This window comes from Geotrypetes seraphini, chromosome 1, assembly GCF_902459505.1.
Source record: "Geotrypetes seraphini chromosome 1, aGeoSer1.1, whole genome shotgun sequence".
In the NCBI taxonomy this organism is placed as follows: Eukaryota; Metazoa; Chordata; class Amphibia; order Gymnophiona; family Dermophiidae; genus Geotrypetes; species Geotrypetes seraphini.
The window spans coordinates 212,695,630-212,719,951 of record NC_047084.1 but is presented as its reverse complement, the minus strand read 5'-3'; the positions used below and the strand labels follow the sequence as shown (position 1 = coordinate 212,719,951).

Here is a 24,322-nt window from a genome sequence, read left to right as displayed (position 1 = left end):
TCCTGTAAGTCCATTAGACTATTTTTACTGCCTTTTGTGGTTGCTAGTCATTATAAACTTAAAGCATTTCATTCACTGAGCCATAAAGTATTCTGGCATAGCTTATATTTGCTGAAGCACAAGATAATGTTTCAAAAATAGGGAAGCCTTGATTTCTTTTTAGAATTTGGGTATCCTAAATAAGTCTCAACATGGAACAATAGTGTACTTTTTGTCATAGAGAGAAGATCTTTAAGGATTACACAATTTTGCTGCTTAATTTTTGGCTAATACCTCATTTGCATTATGAACTAGAGAGGCATATGGTTTCTGATGGCTGTATCAATTTCATGACTAAGAGAGTGAAAATGAAAACGAGAGAAGCCTGGGCCAATCAGTGCTATAAGCCCTTCCCTGGTTTATCCCAAGATGCACTGGGAAGGCCCATCATTTTGAAGAGGCAGGCCTGCTGGCCGGAGGAATTGAAAAATGAACTTGCAGAGCTATTGTTAGTCCTATAATTTGTAATTTTTCTTTAAAAATCTAGAATAGTAGGAAGGCTGGAGGGTGGCCAAGGTGACGCCGATTTTTAAAAACGGTTTCAGAGGTGATCCAGGAAATTATAGACCAGTGAGCCTGACGACGGTGCTGGGAAAAATGGTAGAGACTATTATAAAGAGCAAAATGACAGAACATATACATAAGCATGGATTAATGAGAGAAAGCCAGCATGCATGTAGTCATGGGAAATCTTGCCTCACTAATCTACTGCATTTCTTTGAAGAGGTCCAGAGAAGGGCGACTAAAATGGTTAAGGGGCTGGAGGAGTTGCCATACAGCGAGAGATTAGAGAAACTGGGCCTCTTCTCCCTCGAAAAGAGGAGATTAAGAGGGGACATGATCGAAACATTCAAGATACTGAAGGGAATAGACTTAGTAGATAAAGACAAGTTGTTCACCCTCTCCAAGAAAGGGAGAACAAGAGGTCACTCTTTAAAGTTGAAAGGGGATAGATTCCGTATGAACATAATGAAGTTCTTCTTCACCCAGAGAGTGGTAGAAAACTGGAATGCTCTTCCGGTGTCTGTCATAGGGGAAAACACTCTCCAACGATTTAAGACAAAGTTGGACAAGTTCCTGCTCAACTAGAAAGTAGGCTGGGCTCATTTAGAGCACTGGTCTTTGACCTAGGGGCCGCCACGTGAGTGGACTGCTGGGCACGATGGACCACTGGTATGACCCAGCAGCGGCAATTCTTATGTTCTTAAAAAAAGGTATATTTTTTTGTTGCTTTAGAATAAAATAGTATTGTAGCTGTATTGATAAACATTTATAAATAGAAATGGAAATATAGTAGTCTTTTTATTGGACTAATGTTTTTACTAACTTTTGGAGATCAAAATCCCCTTCCTCAGGCAGTGGCGTACTAAGGAGAGTGGTTTACTGAAGAATACTTTTTTTTATATGGGGGGGGATGTAAAAAAAAAAAAAAGATCGCCACCTCTTCCATGTGAATCTTGATTTCCTACGAACTCTATAAGGGAGCTGTTTTGGTACAATGCAAATTGTGTGACACACATTGATGGTAAATTTGAGAGACTGAGTCATACTTCACATATCCTGGCTTAGAACTGAGATTTATTACTGGCATGGTATGCAGAAAATTAACTCCCCCACAAAAGAAAAGCCCTAGTATAGGTTTTTTGATTTTGTTTTTATTAATAAGTAAGAATTGCTTTGTATTGGCACAATTAGATGAAATCATCCACTTTGGTGGTTGATTATCCTTCTTTCTACATTGAATAACAGGTAAGCAATTTAGGGGCAGAAATTATCAATGTGGGCTATTTAACTGTGATTAACAGAAAAAAAAATCACACCTTATTATTTACTAGGCCTTATAGCATAAAATGAGACCTATGCTAAATTGGCATGATTTAGTGTTAAAAATAACACATCATGATAGTAGCCCATGTTGATAATAACTGGGCCCCTACGTTATACAGTTTGAATAATAAAGGTCCTGTATTTGTCTTGCATTCAAAATAATACAGTATATAATGTTACAGGGTAAAGAGATTTGTAAAGACTTAAAATCATCAATTGATTTCAAGAATTTGACAGACTAGACATGAGCAAGTGGATTTTTTTCCCCATTTAACTGTATTTTTTCATATACAGTCAAACCTCAGTTTACGAGTGCCGCGGTTTGCAAGTGTTTTGCAAGACGAGCAAAACATTTGCAAAATATGCGCCTCGGAAACCAAGCTTGCCTCGATTTGCGAGCCCCTCCCCACCTGCAATCCTGCATCCTCCCCCTCCGCGATCCGGCATCCCCCACCCACCCCAACACAATCGCTTACCTCGCTCTGGCGCCAGCACCAACGCACAGGACATGCCAGTGCCATTGCACAAAGATCCTTCCTGTTGCTTGTGCTGGACCTTGAGCATCTGTGCATGTTCAAGGCCTTCTAGTTCTCAGGGGGATGTTGGATCGCGGAAGTGTGTGGAGCAGCGCAGGTGGTCTTGGGGGTGGGGGGTAAAGTGGAGCAGCGCCGGTGGCCTCGGGGAAGGGGGGAGGGGAGATGGAACGAATCAAGCGGTTCCCTTACTTCCTATGGGGAAATTCGTTTTGATATACGAGTAAATTGGTTTATAAGCATGCTTCTGGAATGAATTATGCTCGTAAACCAAGGTTCCACTGTACTTTTGTTCCTCACACCTTTGTTTTGGTTCTGTGTTGTATTTCTCTGCAGTCCTCTTAGTCCTGTTATCACCATGATGTGTAGCTCAAGATGGTGCATTCTCCCTTTTGGCTTCCCTTACTCATATAAGAAGCTATAGCCACACCTTGATGTTGAGAAGGGAGAAGACACTGTCTTATTCAATGCTCCATGCTCTTTTCATTTGAAACAGATCAGTAGATGTTGTTAATAGATCTAGAATATTGAGATTACTATTTTTACAACACTTCTAAACTAGCCCACCTTGTAGAAATGAACTGTTCAGTGCATTCTATTCTTGTTAAGATTTCCAAAAATCATTTGCCTGTGTTGTCTTTGTTTCTGCTGTAAAGTAGGAAAATCTCTGGCACAATAGATGTCATAGGACAGACCACCACGATCACAAGAGTAGAAGGGAGACGGCGTGGTGCCAATGAAAACAGCAATATTCAGGTATATTGTATTACAAAACTTCTTGATGTATAAATTAACAGAAACCAATTTTAACAGATGTGCTTTGTTAAATCTTAGATTCATTTGAATCTTTGGAAAATTGTATCTTCAAAATTTAGGTACATCAACAATAAATTATGTTAAAGTGGAAAGTTGTATTTGATCACCATCTATACTTCTAATAAATTTACATTTTCTGATTTATATTAAACATAAAGAATTAAATAAAAATAGGCAATTCAATATTTAATCCAGACCAAAGACAAAGCTGTTGGTAGTGAAAAGACTCTAAATTGGTAACCATGGAAGATGGCTCTTCAGCTTGGAAAAGAGACGGCTGAGGGGAGATTTAATTGAAGTCCACAAAATCCTGAGTGGACTAGAACGGGTACAAGTGGATCGATTTTTCACTCCATCAAAAATTACAAAGACTAGGGGACACTCGAAGTTACAGGGAAATACTTTTAAAACCAATAGGAGGAAATATTTTTTCACTCAGAGAATAGTTAAGCTCTGGAACACATTGCCAGAGGTTGTGGTAAGAGCGGATAGCGTAGCTGGTTTTAAGAAGGTTTGGACAATTTCCTGGAGGAAAAGTCCATAGTCTGTTATTGAGAAAGATATGGGGAAGCCATTGCTTGACTTAGATCGGTAGCATGGAATGTTGCTACTCTTTGGGTTTTGGCCAGGTACTAGGGACTTGGATTGGCCACCATGAGGATGGGCTACTGGGCTTGCTGGACCATTGGTCTGACCCAGTAAGGCTATTTTTATGTTCTTATGGCTTAAAGTACTTCTTTAAAGTAATTTCTTTAATGAGGAAGGAAGAAGATTGTATCAAAAGATTAATTTTCATGCCAATATCTTCAAAATAGTTTGACTTTCAAACCCCTGAACAGAACAGCTTCAGAAACTAAACATTTTGTTGATATCTTTAGTCATGTCAGAACTTAGGACTAAAAGGATATGGGTAATGTATTTGATATACCACCTTTCTCTGGTACAACCAAAGCGGTTTAAGCAAGTTGAAGTATCTGATCTAAATTCAGAGGAACTGTTTTAAATAAGCTATAGTCATACCTGGTTAATGCATCTATATGTAATCAGAATCTAAACAGGGTTCCATGTATAAAAGAATACCAACTCTTGATTAAACTGAAAAATTGTAGAGTTTACACTCACCCATTTTATTTGTTTAAAAATTTTTCTATCCCATGCTATCCTACTTTTCTAGACAGTTTACAATAAAACATACACAAGTTAAAAACAATAAATCGAACCAAAAATAATTCTACTCAAAACACCACTGAAAATAGATTTAGATTCAAATAGAATGGTTATTCCAAAAGTCCACTAGGAGTCTTTTAGACATTTAGCATTCTATTTCTTGGCCCCAACTCTTTGGAATGCTTTACCCAATGTCATCAGAGCTGAATAATCTTTATTCCAGGACAAGCAGGCAGCCTATTCTCACATATGGGTGACATCATCCACGGAGCCCTGATACGGACAGCCTCGCAAGCATACTTGCTTATAGAAAACTTTAGAAGTTTAAAGTCGGTCGCACCACGCATGCGCGAGTGACTTCCCGCCCAGCACAGGGCGAGTCTCCTCAGTTCTCAGTTTTCCGCAGAGCCGAGAAGTCTGTACTTTGATACTTTGCGTTGAACTTCGTTCACTTTGTGCCTTCTCTCACCACGGTTTGTGTTCTTTTTAGTCGCGAATCGTTGTGTTACTTTCTTTATCTTCTTTTTTTTTTTTTTTTTAAAGAAGACTTGAAGAAAAATAAAATAGTCGATTGACTGGCGGGACAGTGCCAGCATGCGATTTCTCTCACGGACCCACATCGCTGGTGCCTTAAGTGCCTCGGGCCTCACCATGGTCCTAAGTCGTGCAAGCATTGTGCTACTCTTCAACCTCGAGCCCTTAAACGTCATCGGGTTTTATTGGAAAAACTCTTCAGGATGGACTCTTCAGTGACACCTTCGACCTCAAGTGCTGCCTCAGTTCCACTTTCCAGCAAGGGTCATCCTGCTTCCACGACTCCGACTTCGAATCTCATCAGACCTTCCTCATTTGGATCGTCTTTGGCCTTGAGTACACCTGCTTTGTCTTCTGAGCTTCCCTCGGGTCAGATACCTAAGCAGAAGGTTCCGGCGGTGGTCCTCAAGCTCTCCAAGACCTCCAAGTCAAAGCACATCTCCACTGCCACCTTGGTGCCTTTAGCCTCAGCAAGTGGTCCGGTTTCAGACACGGATCCACATTTGCAGGCTTTTCTCCAGACCATGTTGGAGCAGCAATTTGTTCAATTACTGAGCAAATATGGTTCTGCCTCGACTATGCCTCTTGTAATCCAGCCTGGGCAATCAGCAGTCTCCCGCGAGGTCTATGCAAGGAGCCGAGTCTTTGCGAGTGTCTGGTCTGGTAACAACACACTCTATGCAAGGAGTAGATTATTTGCGAGTGTCTCGACAGGAATCCTCACACTCCATACAAGGAGCAGAGTCTTTGGGAGTGCTTTCAGATTCCTTGATCCAAACCACTGAGTTTCGATATACAGCTTCAAGCCCTATTCATTCACCAGCAGCATTGCCTGTTTCCATTCATAGGGCGAAGTCTCCTCGATCCTCCTCGAGACCAGCTTCCAGACACCACTCTCATCGTCGATCGAGGCCCTCATTGAGACATCCATCGAAGCGTAGGTCTTCTTCCAGAGAGCAGCCTTCCTCGTCTAGGCCTCATTCCAGACCTTCCAGCTCTTTGAGGCCTCCAACTCCTCGATCGAGGTCACCGCTGCTTCCTTTGCCTCCTCCAAGTCTCCATATTCTTTGGATTGTCATTTTTCCAGAGAGGCTTTGCCTTCATTCTCCACTCAAGGTCATCGAGTCCCTCTCGAGGCAGGGCCTTGGCAGATCAGCTGTCCTTCTCTTCCTTCCTTCGTCAGATGGCTGATTACCTGGAAATTCAATTAGATGTTGGTTCTAAATACTCTAAGGAGTATCTAAAGGTAATGCATCTGCCTCAACCTCCTGCAGAGTCAATTACGCTCCCTCTTAACCGACTTTTGTCTCAAACTTTCAAGCGATGTCTGGAGACTCCTTATGCTATACCTGCTGTTCCAGGCAAGTTGGACTTGAGGTTTAGAACTCTACATTGCAAAGGGTTTGAGAATTCACAGTTATCTCACCAATCCCTCCTTGTGGAGTCCTCATTGAAAAGAACTCATCCTTCCAGGGTCTATGCTGCAGTTCCTCCTGGAAGAGAGGGTAAGACCATGGACAAGTTTGGATGTCGTCTTTATCAGAATGCTATAATGTCTTCCAAAGTCCTCAACTACAATTTTGACTTTATTACTTATCTCAAGTTCCTCATTGATATTCTCCCAGGCTTTCTGAAGAACTTTGATCAACATAGGCATTTCGAGTTCCAAGAAATCACTGCTACTTTGTCACAACTCAGATTACATCTTCTCCAGTCTGTAAGGATTGTTAGGCCCCCACAATGTATGGTTGGTGGGGTTATGTTAGAGGCGCCCTTACATACGCCAGGTCCCAGGTTCAGTTCCCTCACTGAAGATTCACCAGGAAGTAGACTCAAATAAGAAGCACAGCCAGAATGATTGCATAAAGAATATATTATAGAAATAGGCTTACAGGAAAGCAATGTTTATAAGCATTACAATTAAGGAGAGAGCAAAGCAGTTTCCCTGCCTTACAAAGTTCAGAGGCAAAGAGACAGAGAGTCTGAAGTTCTAAGGAGAGCCAGAGAGAGAGAGAGAGAGAGAGAGAGAGAAAGGGGGATGGGGTGATGGTCTAAGTTTCAGGTTCCATAGATAAAGAGAAGAATAGACAGAGAGAGAGAGAAAGAGAGCTATGTGTGTTGCAGAGCGGAGGCTTTTATAGCTTGGAATCTTATTCTGAATATAGAAACTATTGTATGTCCCAGTATCTTTCTGTTTAGAATTTGTAAACTGTTTGAAACAATGGTTAATTTAATTGATAAGGAAGGTGTGATACTTGCAGGCATGGTAGATGGGATTAGTCTCTGGTTTCTTTGTCCCATTCAAGCAGCCTATCTTCTTGATAAACAATCCAGTCTGGCTGGATGCTTAATGTATGTGAATTCTGTGCAGGAGCACAGAATTCTGCATCAACATTCCAGAGTCAGATAATTTCCCATAGGCCTTTGCTGACATTAGTTCTGCCAACTGAAAATGCTGAATGCTAGCAATAGCTATGCTGACACAGTCATCTTATGATGCCTTTGAACTGTCTGCTAGGGCCACTGCTTTCTCTGTAGTGATGCACCACTTGGCCTGGCTTCACACCATTGACATGGACCCTAATCTTCAGAACGGTTGCCTTCCAAGCAAGTCTGCAGAACGACAGGCTAAGCAGCATCATCAAGCACTCCTCATCCTACCTCAACTTCAGAAAACTAGTTAAAACCAACCTGTTCAACTGATTTGTGACCAAGGATTCCTAAAGTCTTCACTGCTTACCCCTCGCTATATGACCAACCGCCTCGAACTACTTCTTATTGTAAACACGCCCCTACAATGTAACCTTAATCTGTACAAATATTCATGTACTCAAAGACTTCATTGTTTTTTTCACTGAATGTCCAGCTCTTCTTTATTGTAAACCATCTCAAACTACTTTGGCTTTGGCGGTATATAAACAATAAATTATTATTATTATTATTGAGGGCAATGAATTATTTGATGAATCCATAGAGGCGGCCACTAAGAAATTTAACATGAAAAATATTTTGTTTCCATTGTCAGACCAAAGCCAGATTCTGCAAAATCTTCACACCCTCCTCCAGTTTTTCAGAGGCGTTGTACTCCAAGGGCGGCTCCTTTTACTCGAACACCTCCCAAGAAACCACAGCAGCAGAAGTAACAGAAACCTCAGCCTTCTGCTGCACCTAAGGCTGCGCAGCCTTTTTGACTGTTTAAAACAGAGCATAACCTCCATCATTCTGCCTCTGTCCTCCCTTCCCCCCATAGGCGGTCATCTCCATCATTTTTACCATCGATGGGAGACCATTACATCCAACCTCTGGGTGCTGTCAATAATCAGGGAAGGATACTCTCTTCATTTCACTCAGATTCCACCAGAGCTTCCTCCAAGAGAGTATCCTTCCAATCCATCCCAGACCGCCCTTCTTCTTCAGGAAGCTCAAGCTTTGCTTCATCTCCGTGCCATCGAAGAAGTTCCTCTGGAACAGCAGAGCAGGGGTTTTTACTCCCGTTACTTCCTAGTTCCCAAAAAGACGAGCGATCTGTGACTCATTCTGGATCTCAGAGCTCTCCACAAATTTTTAGTCAAAAATTTTGCATGCTATCCCTGCCATCCCTTTTCCCCCTTCTAGATCAGAACGATTGGTTATCCCAGGACAAGCAGGCAGGTATTCTCACTAGTGGGTGATGTCATCCGACAGAGCCCCGATACGGACATCTTGCAAGCATGTCTTGCTTGAAGAAACTCAGAAGTTTCGAGATGCCCGCACCGCGCATGCGCCAGTGCCTTCCTGCCCGATGCTCCGGGCGTGTCTCCTCAGTTCTTTTTCTTCCGCGGAGCTGAGAAGTCTATCTTCAATTTGCGCCCATTGAATATCTTTTTTGCCTTCTTTTTGCCGCGGGTTGAATTCTTTTGGGCTCTCCTGTGCGTTTATTTTTTTCTTTGATTTCTTTTTTCAAAAAAAAAAAAAAATTTTCCTTACGACTCCGGGTCGGCCGCGTGGCTGAGGCCCCGCGCCTTCGACCTTGCGGCGGAGCTTTTCCGGCCTATGTCCCGGCCAATTACCGGTTTCAAAAAGTGTAGCAAGTGCCAGCGCGCGATTTCGCTCACAGACCCTCATCGACGCTGCTTACAGTGTTTGGGACCGGATCACTTTCCGAAATCGTGCCAGCCTTGCTCCACTCTAACGGTGAGAGCGTTTAAGCGCCGCTGTCTGCTCTGGGAGTCCATGTTCAAAATGGAAGCTTCGTCAGATCCTGCAGCTTCGACATCGACACGACGGGGGCTTCGACTCCTTCAGCTAAGCCCGCTGCCTCCCCAGCTGCTTCGGGCCTCCTGAAACCGGCATCATTCACCCCGGTTTCGGCGCCGGTGCCTTCCTCCGTTTCCTCGGAGCAGGTATCGACTCCTACAGTTCCACCAGTGGTGCTCAAGGTGCCGAAAGCTGGCAAGCAGAAGCACTCTGCACCTAAGGAGCGCGGAGACCGTGTGGAAGGGCCCCCTTTTGGTGCGGATCCCTCCATATCGGCTTCGCTACGATGCATTCTGGAGGCTCAGTTCGTTGAGCTCATGCAACCATGGGGCCTCGTCTGATCGCCACCATCCAGGGTGACCTCCCTGCTTCGGCTTCGAGGGGCGGACCGCCCCCTCCTCCTCCTCCTCGCCGCTCGACCTCGTTGCTCGGAGAGGAGGAGCGGCGTGTGGTGTCCGGGTCCTCAAGGAGGTCCTCCGAGAGTGCTATGCCTCCTTTGGAAACGATTCCCTCGAGAAGGGCTTCTCTTAGTGATATGCCTCCTTTGGAGCCCATTCCCTCGAGGAAACCCTCGTTTAGTGACGATTACTCCGCCCCATGATTCAGTGTGGCGCCCACCTTCGGGGCCATCCAGTCCGGGGCATAGCAGGAAGCAGGACGAGTTCTTCCGAACTCCCTATCAAGCCTGGGCGACGTCCAGAGAAGCACCGACTCTTCCACCTTTGCGATCGACGGCATCGAGTCCAATCTGCTCCTTGGAAGCGTCTGACCTAGTCTCGCACAGAAGGACTCGATCCCCTTCCAGGCATCGAGAGGGGCATCGATCCAGGCATTCTTCGAAGCATTCCTCTCGACACTCAACCGTCTCGCCTCAGAAGAAATTGCCTCGGTTGGGGTATGCGGCTTCGACTGGGTCTCCTCCTCCGGGCCCGGAGTTCGAGGACCCCGAAGTTTTCTACTCGTCCTGTTGCTCGCAGGCCTCTTTGGAGGCTGAGGCTTCGTCTTCTTCTAGTCCGCCTCGCGGACTGGCGACGGTGGACCAACTGTCCTTTTCATCGTTCCTCAGACAGATGGCGGATGACTTGGACATTACTCTAGATGCGGGGTCTCGATATTCCAAAGAGTATCTCGATACCATGCACTTGCCTTGGCCTCCGGCGGAGTCCTTGAGGCTTCCCCTGCATAAGCTCCTCGACCAGACCTTCGTGCGCTGCTTCGAGTCTCCTTACTATATCCCTGCGGTCCCTGGCAAATTGGATTTGCGGTACCGCACGGTACATCATAAAGGCTTCGAGGATCCTCAGCTTTCGCACCAGTCCCTCCTGGTCGAATCCTCGCTCTAGCGGTCTCACCCTGGCCAGGTCTACGCTTCCGTTCCTCCGGGCCGCGAGGGCAGAACCATGGATAAGTTTGGGCGACGCATCTATCAGAATTCGATGATGGCATCTAGAGTCCTGAATTACAACTTCCACTTTGCAACCTACTTGGAATTTTTTCTGCCTGTTCTTCGAAAGTTCACTCCATACATCGAGTCCCAGGCTAGGTTTGAGTTTGAGGAAGTGGTTGCTTCGTTGTCCCAACTCCGACTTCAGTTGATGCAATCTGCCTATGATGCGTTCGAGCTTTCTGCCCGAGCGGCGGCTTGCTCGGTGGCGATGCGCTGGTTGGCCTGGTTGCGGACCATTGATATGGACCCGAATCTTCAGGACCGCCTGGCGAACGTCCCGTGTGCTGGGGCGGATCTTTTTGACGAATCCATCGAGACTGTCACGAAGAAGTTGTCGGACCACGAAAAGTCCTTCCAATCTATCCTTCGACCGAAGCCCAAGCCTCAGCAGTCTCGACCTTCTCGTCCACCGTTGATTTACCAGAGGCGTTATCAGCCGAGGCAAACTCCTCCTGCGAGACAACCGGCGAAGCGTCAGCCTCCCCAGAAGGGTCAGCCTAAGTCTCAGTCGCATGCTGTCCCTAAGACCACTCAGCCTTTTTGACTGTCTCGTCGAGGGCATAACCAACCTCGTTCTGCCTCCCCCTGTTTTTCCCATCGGAGGGCGCCTCCATCATTTTTATCATCGCTGGGAGGCCATAACAACCGACCTCTGGGTCCTTACTATCATCAGGGAGGGATACTCTCTTCATTTCCATCGGGTCCCTCCGGATCATCCTCCAAGAGAGTATCCTTCCAACTTGACTCAGACCGCCCTTCTTCTTCAGGAGGCTCAGGCTTTGCTCCGGCTTCGTACCGTGGAGCCGGTTCCAACGGACCAACTGAACCAGGGATTTTACTCCCGGTACTTCCTTGTCCCGAAGAAGACGGGCGACCTGCAACCCATTCTGGACCTCAGGGTCCTCAACAAATTCCTTGTCAAAGAGAGGTTTCGCATGCTGACACTTGCTTCTCTCTACCCCCTCCTCGAGCAGAACGACTGGTTATGCTCTCTGGATCTCAAGGAGGCCTATACTCATATCCCAATTCATCCGGCCTCTCGCAGGTTCCTCAGATTTCGGGTGGGACATCTCCATCTGCAGTACCGAGTGCTTCCATTCGGCCTGTCTTCGTCTCCCAGAGTCTTCACAAAGTGTCTGGTGGTGGTGGCCGCAGCACTCAGGAATCAGGGTCTTCAGGTATTCCCCTACCTCTACGACTGGCTGATCAAGGCTCCCTCGGCCTTGGGGGTTCTCTCGGCGACCCGGTCCACGATTCTGTTTCTGCAGAGTTTGGGATTCGAGATCATCTTCCCCAAGTCTCAGCTGCAGCCGACCCAGTCTCTGCCCTTCATCGGGGCTGTCCTGGATACCATTCGTCTCAGAGCATTCCTTCCTTCTCAGTGCATGGATGCTCTTCTTCATCTCTGCCAGTCTGTGTCTTCTCGCCAGACCATCTCAGCGAGACACATGATGGTCCTCTTGGGCCACATGGCCTCTACAGTTCATGTGACGCCGTTTGCCAGGCTCCACCTCAGGATTCCTCAGTGGACCCTGGCATCTCAGTGGACTCAGGTGTCGGATCCGTTGTCTCGACACATCACAGTCACTCCTGCCCTTCGGCAATCTCTACTCTGGTGGATGACCTCTTCGAATCTATCCAGAGGTTTGTTGTTTCATTCTCCTCCCCACCAGAAGGTTCTCACAACCGATTCCTCGACCTATGCCTGGGGAGCACATCTGGATGGGCTCCGCACTCAGGGATTCTGGACCTGTGCGGACCGACTCCACCAAATTCAAGCCATCTTCAATGCTCTTCAAACTTTTCAACATCTGCTGCACGACATGGTCGTCCTCATTCGCACCGGCAATCAGGTCGCCATGTATTATGTGAACAAGCAAGGGGGCACGGGCTCGGCCTCCCTCTGCCAGGAAGCTCTCAGAGTCTGGGATTGGGCGGTTCGCCACAACTCCTTCCTCAAAGCTGTCTACATTCAGGGGAAGGACAATGTCTTGGCGGACAAGCTGAGTCGGCTTCTCCAGCCTCACGAATGGACCCTTCATTCCAGGCCCCTTCATCAGATCTTTGCTCAGTGGGGAACGCCGCAGATAGATCTCTTTGCGGCTCCCCACAACTTCAAACTGCCTCTTTTTTGCTCCAGGATCTACACTCCTCATCGTCTCGAGGCAGATGCCTTTCTACTGGATTGGGGGAATCGCTTCCTGTATGCGTTCCCCCCTTTTCCTCTCATTCAAAAGACTCTGGTCAAGTTGAGATCGGACCATGCCACCATGATTCTGATTGCTCCTCGGTGGCCCAGACAACCTTGGTTCTCCCTTCTACTTCAACTCAGCAGCAGGGAGCCGATCCTTCTTCCAGTGTTTCCTTCACTGCTTACTCAACATCAGGGTTCACTGCTTCATCCCAACCTGCAGTCTCTTCACCTGACAGCTTGGTTCCTCTCAACGTAACTCCTCGCCAGTTTTCCCAGGCGGTGAGGGAGGTCTTGGAAGCTTCTAGGAAGCCTGCTACTCGTCAATGCTACTCCCAGAAGTGGTCTAGATTTTCTTCTTGGTGTGTTTCCAATTCTAAGGAGCCTCAACGAGCCTCTCTTTCCTCTGTATTGGATTATCTTCTACACTTGTCTCAGTCTGGTCTCAAGTCAACATCTATACGATTCCACCTGAGTGCTATTGCGGCTTTCCATCAGCCTCTACAAGGGAAACCTCTCTCTTCTCATCCTGTGGTTTCCAGATTTATGAAAGGACTTTTTCATGTTAATCCTCCTCTCAAACCGCCTCCAGTGGTTTGGGATCTAAATGTTGTCCTTTCTCAGCTTATGAAACCTCCTTTTGAGCCTCTGAGCAAGGCTCACCGAAAGTTTCTCACTTGGAAAGTGGTGTTTCTGGTGACCCTCACATCTGCTCGCAGGGTCAGTGAGCTTCAGGCCTTGGTGGCGGACCCGCCTTTCACAGTTTTTCATCATGACAAGGTGGTCCTCCGCACTCATCCGAAATTCCTACCTAAGGTGGTCTCTGAATTTCATCTCAACCAATCCATCGTGCTTCCAGTGTTTTTTCCAAAGCCTCATTCTCATCCTGGAGAATCTGCTCTGCACACTCTGGACTGTAAACGTGCTTTGGCTTTCTACTTGGATCGCACCAAACCACACAGAACTGCTCCTCAACTTTTCGTCTCCTTTGATCCAAACAAGTTGGGACGACCTGTATCGAAGCGTACCATCTCCAATTGGATGGTGGCTTGTATCTCTTTCTGCTATGCCCAGGCTGGATTACCCCTTCCCTGTAAGGTCACGGCCCATAGGGTCAGAGCAATGGCAGCCTCTGTAGCCTTCCTCAGATCGACACCGATTGAGGAAATTTGTAAGGCTGCCACTTGGTCCTCGGTTCATACATTCACCTCTCATTATTGTCTGGATACTTTCTCCAGAAGGGATGGACAGTTTGGCCAAACTGTGTTACAAAATTTGTTCTCCTAAGTTGCCAACTCTCCCTCCATCCCATTGAGGTTAGCTTGGAGGTCACCCACTAGTGAGAATACCTGCCTGCTTGTCCTGGGATAAAGCAATGTTACTTACCGTAACAGTTGTTATCCAGGGACAGCAGGCAGCTATTCTCACGTCCCACCCACCTCCCCTGGGTTGGCTTCTCTGCTAGCTACCTGAACTGAGGAGACACGCCCGGAGCATCGGGCGGGAAGGCACTGGCGCATGCGCGGTGCGGGCATCTCGAAACTTCTGAGTTTTTTCAAGCAAGACATGCTTGCAAGATGTCCGTATCGGGGCTCTGTCGGATGACATCACCCACTAGTGAGAATAGCTGCCTGCTGTCCCTGGATAACAACTGTTACGGTAAGTAACATTGCTTTATGTTCTCTAGATCTCAAGGAGGCTTATACTCACATCCCCATTTATCCGACTTCACGTTAGTACCTCAGATTTCGGGTGGGGAATCTGCATTACCAATACAGAGTGCTACCATTTGGTCTGGCTTCATCTCCCAGGGTGTTCACCAAGTACCTGGTGGTGGTAGCAGCAGCTCTAAGGAACCATGGTCTTCAGGTGTTTCCCTACTTAGACGACTGGCTCATCAAAGATTCAACATCTCAGGGGATTATTGTAGCGACCCAATGGACTATGTGGCTCCTACAAAGCTTGGGATTCGAAATCAACTTTCCCAAATCCCAACTTCAGCCCTCTCAGACTCTACAGTTCATTGGAGTTGTTCTGGACACTATCCAACTCAGGGCATTCCTTCCTCAACAATGTCTGGATGTTCTTCTTCAACTCTGTCATGCAGTGTCTTCCCGCTCTTCAATCTCAGCGAGACACATGATGGTACTTCTAGGTCACATGGCCTCCACAGTGCATGTGACTCATTTTGCCAGACTTCACCTCAAAATTCCTCAGTGGACCCTGGCATCTCAGTGGGCGCAGACTTGCGAACCACTCTCTCGACACATTGCAATCACTCCATCATTGAGACAGTCTCTCTGCTGGTGGATGCTGTCTTTCAATCTCTCAGAGGCTTGCTGTTTCAAACGCCTCCTCATCAGAAGGTCCTCATGACAGATTTTTCGACCTACTCTTGGGGGGCTTATCACGATGGGCTCTGTACTCAAGGCCACTGGTCCAGCATGGATTGTCAGTGTCACATCAATCTGTTGGAACTCAAATCGATCTTCAATGCTCTCAAAGCTTTTCAACATCTTCTTCACGACCAGGTAATCCTCATTTGGACGGACAATCAAGTCGCCATGTACTATGTCAACAAGCATGGAGGAATGGGATCTCTCTCCCCTTGTCAAGAAGCTCTGAAGGTTTGGGACTTGGCAATCCTCCACAACACCTTCCTGAAAGCTGTCTACAACCAAGGGGCAAAAAACTGTTTGGCGGACAAATTGAGTCGTCTTTAGCAACCTCACGAATGGACACTCAATTCCTTGCCTCTTCATCACATTTTTTCGCAGTGTGGAACTCCTCAGATAGATCTCTTTGCATCTCCCCACAACCACAAACTGCCTCAGTTCTACTCCAGGATATATTCTCCTAATCACCTCAAGGCAGATGGACGAATCTCTTCCTTTACGGATTCCCTCCATTCCCTCTCATTCTCAAGACTAGTCAAATTGAAGAACGATCATGCCACCATGATACTGATAGCTCCTTGGTGGCCGAGACAACCTTGGTACTCCCTTCTACTTGATCTCAGCAACAGGGAGCCATACCTTCTACCAGTTTTTCTCTCTCTGCTTACACAGAGTCAAAGGTCTCTACTTCATCCCAATGCTGAGTTACAGGTCCATGGTGAGACCTCATCTGGTGTACTGTGTTCAGTTTTGGAGGCCACATTATCAAAAGGATGTGAAGAGAATAGAGTCGGTTCAGCGAATGGCCACTAAGATGGTCTCAGGACTTAAGGATCTCCCATATGAAGAACGTCTAAGCAGGCTACAGTTATATTCTCTCGAAGAACGCAGAGAGAGGGGTGACATGATAGAGACATTCAAATATCTTATGGGCCGTATTGAGGTGGAGGAAGATATATTTTTCCTTACAGGTCCCACGGCAACAAGAGGGCATCTGCTCAAACTCAAGGGTGGGAGATTTCATGGTAACATCAGGAAATATTTCTTCACCAAAAGGGTGGTTGATCGATGGAATGTTCTTCCAAGTCAGGTAGTTGAGGCCAGTACCACGCTCGAGTTCAAGGGACGATGGGATAAACATGTAGGTTCGCTCTGGGAAAATGCTTAGAAGGAGGGTTCTTTGAGTGTGCAGACTTGTTGGGCCAACAACCCTTTTCTGCCATCATACTCTATGTTTCTATGTAACCTGTAGTCTCTCCACCTGACAGCTTGGTACCTCTCAACATAACTCCTCTTCAGTTTTCTCAACCTATAAGAGACATTTTAGAGGTGTCTAGAAAGCCTGCCACTGGACAATGCTACTACCAAATATGGACTAGATTTTCTACATGGTGTATCTCGCATGATAAGTAGCCTCAAGATTCCTCCTTATCTTCTGTTCTAGATTATCTTTTGCACTTATCCACCTCTGGCCTCAAGTCTACATTGATCCGAGTCCATCTCAGTGCAATTGATGCTTTTCACCAGCCTATTGAAGGGAAACCCCTCTCTGCTCATTCGGTAGTTTCCAAATTTATGAAAGGACTTTTCAATGTTAAATCTCCTCTCAATCCGCCTTCAATGGTTTGGAATCTCAATGTTGTTCTTGCTCAATTGATGAAGCTTCTATTTGAACTAATGCCTACGGCTCATCTGAAGTATCTCACTCTAGTGGTAGGGGGGTTGGGGGATTAATTGGGTGGGAGGATGTGTGCAGAGAGAGATATGTATGTGTTATGAATGGTGTAAAGATATGCATGGGTTTGATGAGCAATTGGGAAAATATATGTTAAGGAGTGTATCTCTGGCACTTGTTTCGCTTTGACTTTTGTTTTTTGCGGTGCACTGTCGGCTCATGAACCTGTCCACACAGGCCTTTGTTTTATACCATTTTTATTGTGGTTTTATCTCAAACCTTATCAACCATGGACCCCTGAAGAAGGCATGTTCTCCGTCTCGGTCCGTTGGTTTGTGAAAAGGTGATATCAGTAACTGCATTAAATATTTGGTACAATAAACATAGCCTGCATCTGATACATATTAATCTGCAGGGTTTTTTTTTACTTTTTTGTTTATCAAATAATTGAACGAGTTGTTATGTCCCTGAATGTTCGGGGACTAAATTCTCAGCGTAAATGACAACTTTACTTTCAGGAGGCTGGTAGAGTTAAGATGACAATTGGTTTTTTACAAGAAATGCACTTATAACCTGCTCACGAAACATTTTTTCATCATGCTCACTATAAAGAAATTTATTTTGCTTCTAACAAATCTAACTTTTTTGCTAATTAGATGTTAAAGAGGTGGTCTGTGATAAAGAAGGTCAATTTTTGCTCTTAAAAATATTTATGGGAGGTAAATTATATACTCTGTTAAATCTTTATGCTCCCAATGTGAATCAAGGTGCCTTTTATAATAAAATAAGGGATATATTGATACAACATGCAGATGACTTTACGATCATTATCCCATTCACTACCTCTCTCGGAAGCTACCCATAAAGCAACAGAAGTACTAAATTTGATGGAACAATGGATGATCGAATTCAGACTAAAGCTTAATCCAGAAAAAACAAAATTTTTTATAGCTTCACCACACCCACTTGACACTAAAACATCAATGTGCATCAATAATCTTAGCTATCCTATTCAATCTACTATGAAGGTATTGAGAGTAACATTGGATCAGAACCTGACCATGAAAGATCAGGTGGATTCCTTCTGAGCCTAAGGTAAATACCCATAGTATACACAATTCTGAGCCTAAGGCAAGTACACTAACGGGGATAGGCATATCATCACAAATTTGGAGAGCAATGTATGTTAATGCACACAGCTTGGGCAACAAAATCCTGGAACTAGAAACAGAAATAAGGAATGCAGACCTTGACATAGTAGCGATATCCGAGACCTGGTTCACAGACTCGCATGGGTGGGATATGGTTATACCAGGCTACAATCTACTTCGAAGGGACAGAGAGGGCAAATTAGGAGGGGGGGGTAGCACTATACACTAAGGATAATATCAAAACTACCAGGATCACAGAGGTTAGATACACAGGGGAATCACTTTGGGTAAACCTGGCCAGAGGGAACGAAAAATGCCTTTACCTCGGTGTGGTATACAGGCCTCCGAGACAAAAGGAAGACGAAGACAAAGAATTGATTGAGGACATAGAGAACATCACTTTGCGTGGTGACACAGTACTGTTAGGCGACTTCAACATGCCAGATGCAGACTGGAACACCCTCTCAGCAACTACGAGCGGTAGCAAGAGAATAATAACCTCCATTAAGGGTGCACAACTAAAACAAATGGTATTAGAGCCCACCAGGGAAAAAGCAATACTGGACCTGGTACTCACAAATGGAGACAGTGTCTCGGAAGTATCAGTGGGAGACACGCTGGCCTCCAGCGACCACAACATGGTATGGCTCAACCTCAGAAAAGGCTTCTCTAAATCAAACACAGCAACGAGGGTCCTCAACTTTAGGGAGGCAGATTTCGACCACATGAGAGACTTTGTCCATCAAGAGCTGCAAAACCATGCAGAAACTGACAATCCGGAAACTATGTGGTCAAACCTAAAATCCATCCTGAACGAAGCATCTAGCCGCTACGTAAAAACAGTAAGCAAACGCCGGAGAAACAAAAAACCACAATGGTTCAACAAGGAAATTTCTGACCTCATTAAAATGAAAAAAGAAACATTTATTACCTACAAACATCTTGGGAAAAGGGAGGCAAAAGAAGACTATCAGGCCAGATCTAAGGCTGTCAAAAAGGCAGTCAGGGAAGCCAAACTTCAAACAGAGGAAGATTTAGCACGGAACATTAAAAAAGGGGACAAATCCTTCTTCAGGTACATTAGCAACAGGAAGAGAAACAAAAATGGAATAGAACGCCTTAGGAAATCAGATGGAAACTACGCAGAATCTGATACTACCAAAGCAGAACTGCTAAACGAATACTTCTGCTCAGTATTCACCTGTGAAGCACCGGGAGATGGTCCGCAACTACAAATAAGAAACAGCCAAAATGACCTGTTTCGTGACTACGAGTTTACACCTAGTAATGTCTACCACGAACTTTCAAGACTCAAAGTAGACAAAGCTATGGGGCCAGACAATCTACACCCCAGGGTACTCAGAGAGCTGAGTGAAGTTCTGGCTGAACCACTATCCGTACTCTTCAATCTTTCCATGCGCACGGGAATAGTACCCCTAGACTGGAAAACAGCTAACGTAATTCCACTCCACAAAAAGGGCTGCAGAACGGAGACAGGAAATTACAGACCGGTGAGTCTTACATCCATAGTGTGCAAACTCATGGAAACACTGATCAAACAGGAACTTGACAGAATTCTAGATGAAGAAAATCTACGTGATCCACATCAACACGGATTCACCAGGGGAAGGTCCTGCCAATCTAATCTGATTGACTTCTTTGATTGGGTGACCAGTCATCTGGATGCCGGTGAGTCCCTTGACGTGATATACTTGGACTTCAGCAAAGCTTTTGATAGCGTTCCACACCGCAGGCTGTTGAACAAACTAAAATCGATGGGATTAGGGGATACATTCACAACATGGGTAAGGGATTGGCTAGATGGTAGGCTTCAAAGGGTGATGGTAAACGGTACCCCCCTCCAAAACGTCAGCAGTGATGAGTGGAGTACCTCAGGGCTCCGTCTTAGGGCCGATTCTATTCAATTTATTCATAGGAGATTTGACCCAAGGACTTAGAGGAAAAGTATCACTGTTTGCCGATGATGCCAAACTATGCAACATAGTTGGCAAAAGCAGTGTGCCTGACTTTATGACGCAGGACCTAAGACAGCTTGAACAGTGGTTATCAACTTGGCAGCTGGGCTTCAATGCTAAAAAATGTAAAGTAATGCACCTAGGCAAAAAAAATCCACACAGAACTTACACACTAAATGGTGAAACCTTGTCCAGGACCACGGTGGAACGTGATTTAGGAGTGATCATTAGCGACGATATGAAGGCTGCCAATCAAGTGGAGAAGGCATCGTCCAGGGCAAGACAAATGATGGGCTGTATCCGTAGGGGTTTTGTCAGCAGAAAACCTGAAGTCATAATGCCGCTGTACAGATCCATGGTGAGACCTCATCTCGAGTATTGTGTTCAATTCTGGAGACCACACTACCGAAAAGATGTGTTGAGAATTGAGTCGGTTCAGCGAATGGCTACCAGGATGGTTTTGGGGCTCAGGGAACTCACGTATGAAGAAAGGTTAAAAAAACTGAGGATGTACTCACTGGAGGAGCGAAGAGAGAGAGGGGACATGATTGAGACCTTTAAGTATATTACTGGGCGTATAGAGGTGAAAGATGATATCTTCAGTCTTACAGGGCCCTCAGTAACCAGAGGACACTCGCTGAAAATCAGGGGAGGGAAATTTCAGGGTGATGCGAGGAAGTACTTCTTCACTGAAAGGGTGGTAGATCATTGGAACGAGCTGCCTCAGAGGGTGATTGAGGCCAGCAGCGTGTTAGATTTCAAGAGAAAATGGGATATTCATGTGGGATCTCTAGGAGAGTAAGAATCAGGGAGTGGGTCATTGGTATGGGCAGACTCGATGGGCTATGGCCCTTTTCTGCCGTCAGTTTCTATGTTTCTATGTTTCTATCCTCTGGAAGCTTCGGTCCATAAGAGCATACTTTGATGTTTCATCATTTAGAATTCTGGTACAATCCCTTATACTGAGCCAACTTGATTACTGTAACATCGCCTATTTGGCAATTCACCAGAAGAATATGCGGCGATTGCAACTGGTACAAAATGAGGCGATCAGGCTACTTTGTGGGTTGAAGAAGTTCGATCATATAACACCTTCCTACCGACTTCTACACTGGCTGCCGATGGAAGCACGTGTGAAGTTCAAGTTTGGATGTTTTTGCTTTAAGGTACTATACGGTTTGGCCACTAAATATATAATTGACCTTTTCTCTTTCACAACAAACAAACATAAGAGAAGCTCACTTCTGAATTTTGTTTCTCCATCGGTTAGAGGATGTAAATTTAAAAGTCATCATCAACATCTTTTCTCACATCAAGCAGCATTATAGGGTAAAGATCTGGAACAACTGCTTATGCATATTACTTATGGGGAATTTAGGAAATTCCTAAAAACATATCTGTTCTTGAAGTATTTAGGTAACTGACCTATACAATCTTAGTCCACAACTACTGATCCCCAGAACTGTTAATCACTAACCCTTAACTTTGTTAAATCTACTCAATCTGTAACATCTTTTAATCATTGTAAACCGCATAGAACTTCACGGTCCTGCGATATATAAACTGTTATTATTATTATTAATAAGGGAAAATTATAGTAGGAGGCAATTTCAATCTTACCTTAAATGTGAAGCTGGATAATTCTAATACTGTTGTAAATTATGGTAAAGCTCAGCAATGCCAATTACGTTTATTTTGGAATTATGGGATCTCATTGATTTACGGAAACATCAACACCCTACAGTGATTGAGTATACATTCTATTCTGATGTCCATTTTACATATTCCATAATCGATCTTTGGTTAGTGGGGAAAGATCTGATAGAGGCTGTTAGCTCCTCTTCCATAGAAACTAGGATATGGTCTGATCATGCTCCAATTTGTTTTAATCTAGTGATACAATCTGCCCAGTCTGGTAGAAAATATTGGAATCTAGACGATAGTCTCCTGCTAGACTCTGCACATATACAAAAATTAGGTAAAGATATAGGAAAATATTTACAATTTAATGACATAAGAACATAAGCATTGCCTCTGCTGGGACAGACCAGGGGTCCATCGTGCCCAGCAGTCGGCTCCCGCAGCGGCCCTCCAGGTCCATGACCTGTAAGTGATCCTTTACCTAAAACTTTTATTTCTTAATCATTTAATATCCTGTATAGTAACCCTCTATCTATACCCTTCAATCCCCTTCTCCTTCAGGAAATCATCCAATCCGTTTTTGAAACCCAGTATCGTACTCTGTCCTATCACCTCTTCTGGAAGCGCATTCCAAGTGTCTACCACGCTCTGAATGAAGAAGAACTTCCTAGCATTCATTCTGAATCTGTCTCCTTTTAATTTTTCTGAATGCCCTCTTGTTTTTGTTGCCCCCACTAGTCTAAAGAATCTGTCCCTCTCCACCTTCTCTATGCCTTTCATGATCTTATAAGTCTCTATCATGTCCCCTCTAAGTCTCTGCTTTTCCAGGAAAAGAGCCCCAACTTCTCTAGCCTTTCAGCATATGAAAGGTTTTCCATGCCTTTTATCATCCTTGTTGCTCTTCTCTGGACCGCCTCGAGTATCGCCATAACCTTCTTAAGGTATGGCGACCAGTATTGGACTGGAGGATAGCGAATGTTACACCTATTTTCAAAAAAGGATTGAGAGGCAACCTGGGGAACTACAGACCGGTGAGCTTGACCTCAGTTTCGGGGAAGATGGCTGAATCATTGATCAAGGACAGTATCAATGAGCATATAGAAAAAAATAAACTGATGAGAACAAGCCAGCATGTTTTTTTTTTAAAGGAAGATTATGCCAAACGAACCTACTGCACTTCTTTGAGGGGATAAGCGTACAATTGGACAAAGATGACCCACATAGACATTGTATATCCGGATTTCCAAAAAGCCTTCGACTAGGTACCCCATGAGCGCCTACTAAGGAAACTGTGGAGCCACGGGTTGGAAGGGGACATGCACAGATGGATCAAAAATTGGCTGGTGGACAGGAAACAGAGGGTAGGAGTAAAGGGACACTACTCTGACTGGAAAGGGGTCACGAGTGGTGTCCCACAGGGGTCAGTACTGGGACCTCTGCTGTTCAATATATTCATTAATGACCTGGAAACAGGGACGAAGTGCGAAGTTATAAAATTTGTGGACGACACAAAACTCTCCAGTAGGGTTAGAACTGTTGAGGAATGTAAAGAACTACAAAGAGACCTGAACAAATTGAGTGAGTGGGCAAAAAAATGGCACAGGAGATACTTCTCCAGAGACCCTTTGGGAATGTCTAAAAATGGTTTTGCGGGGTAAAATTATTGCTTTGGGGACACATGTTCAGAGGGCACGTATGCTTAAGATTGAGGATCTGTGAGACCAGATTTATACATTAGAATGGAATCGTAAGGATGTGAGTTTACCCCCTGAAAAAGAAGCAAAATTACAACAACTTAAGCTAGATCTTCAGGCGTTAGACTTGGAGATAATTAGGGTTAGACTCCAATGGCTACGCCAAGAATATTTTGAAACAAACAATAGAGCAGGTAGAATACTGTCTCATAAGCTGAAAAAAAGACAAGTTCGTAATGTCATCATTCGTATACAAGGCCCAACTGGAGATTGCACTACCTTAGACCATATTCAACAAGCTTTTATTAACTACTATCATCATCTATATCAACCTGAATATATAGTGGAAGAAGCGGACATCCGTGCCTACCTGAATTCTATACAGCTACCTGGTTTTACTCCTGGTGAAAACATGGAACTCTCCCTCCCCATTACAGTGAAAGAATTAACATGGGCTATTAAAGATATGCCGGTGGGAAAATTGCCAGGATTAGATGGTTTTACTGCTAAATTTTATAAGACATTTCAAACAATTTTGATCCCCCCATTGTTGCATTTATTGAAGAGGTACTAAATATTGAGATTCCCAAGACCATGGATTGTTGCTTGTTGAATAAAGGACCAGTTTCCCTGCCTCTGAAATATCAGAAATGGATACATCTGATAATGACAGCAGGTCGACTTGTCCTGGCATCTGCTTGGAAACAACCAGATCTACTGGGGCTCCATTTGGGGTGCATATGAAATCTGGATGTATTCCCAAAAGGATGGTTCCATTGATCTCTGATATATTTTTTCTTTTCTTTTAATTTTTTCTTTTATACTTTATAAATCTCCTGCACACATCTTCCCATTGGGGTGAGTGGGAGGGGGAGTGTGGAATGGGAGGATTGGGACACAGTAACTATTATAGGTATTTTGATACTTTTAGTATTTATCAAGAAATAAGTTATACAGTGAATTAATGTATTGTTTTATATATGAATATATAAACTGGAT

The 24,322-nt window shown here is 44.8% G+C and overlaps 1 protein-coding gene across 5 annotated transcripts in view; it reads left to right on the top strand.

Annotated features, from left to right (window-relative positions):
* Positions 1–24,322, top strand: part of FIP1L1 (factor interacting with PAPOLA and CPSF1) — a 342,276-nt gene that overhangs the window by 112,620 nt on the left and 205,334 nt on the right. For 4 of the 5 annotated variants that reach the window (XM_033945476.1, XM_033945465.1, XM_033945449.1 and 1 more), the window contains exon 10: positions 3,056–3,155. In XM_033945476.1, the coding sequence (XP_033801367.1) occupies positions 3,056–3,155 (100 nt within the window). The remainder of the gene's footprint in view (positions 1–3,055; positions 3,156–24,322) is intronic. The other variant, XM_033945458.1, reaches the window with a different exon arrangement.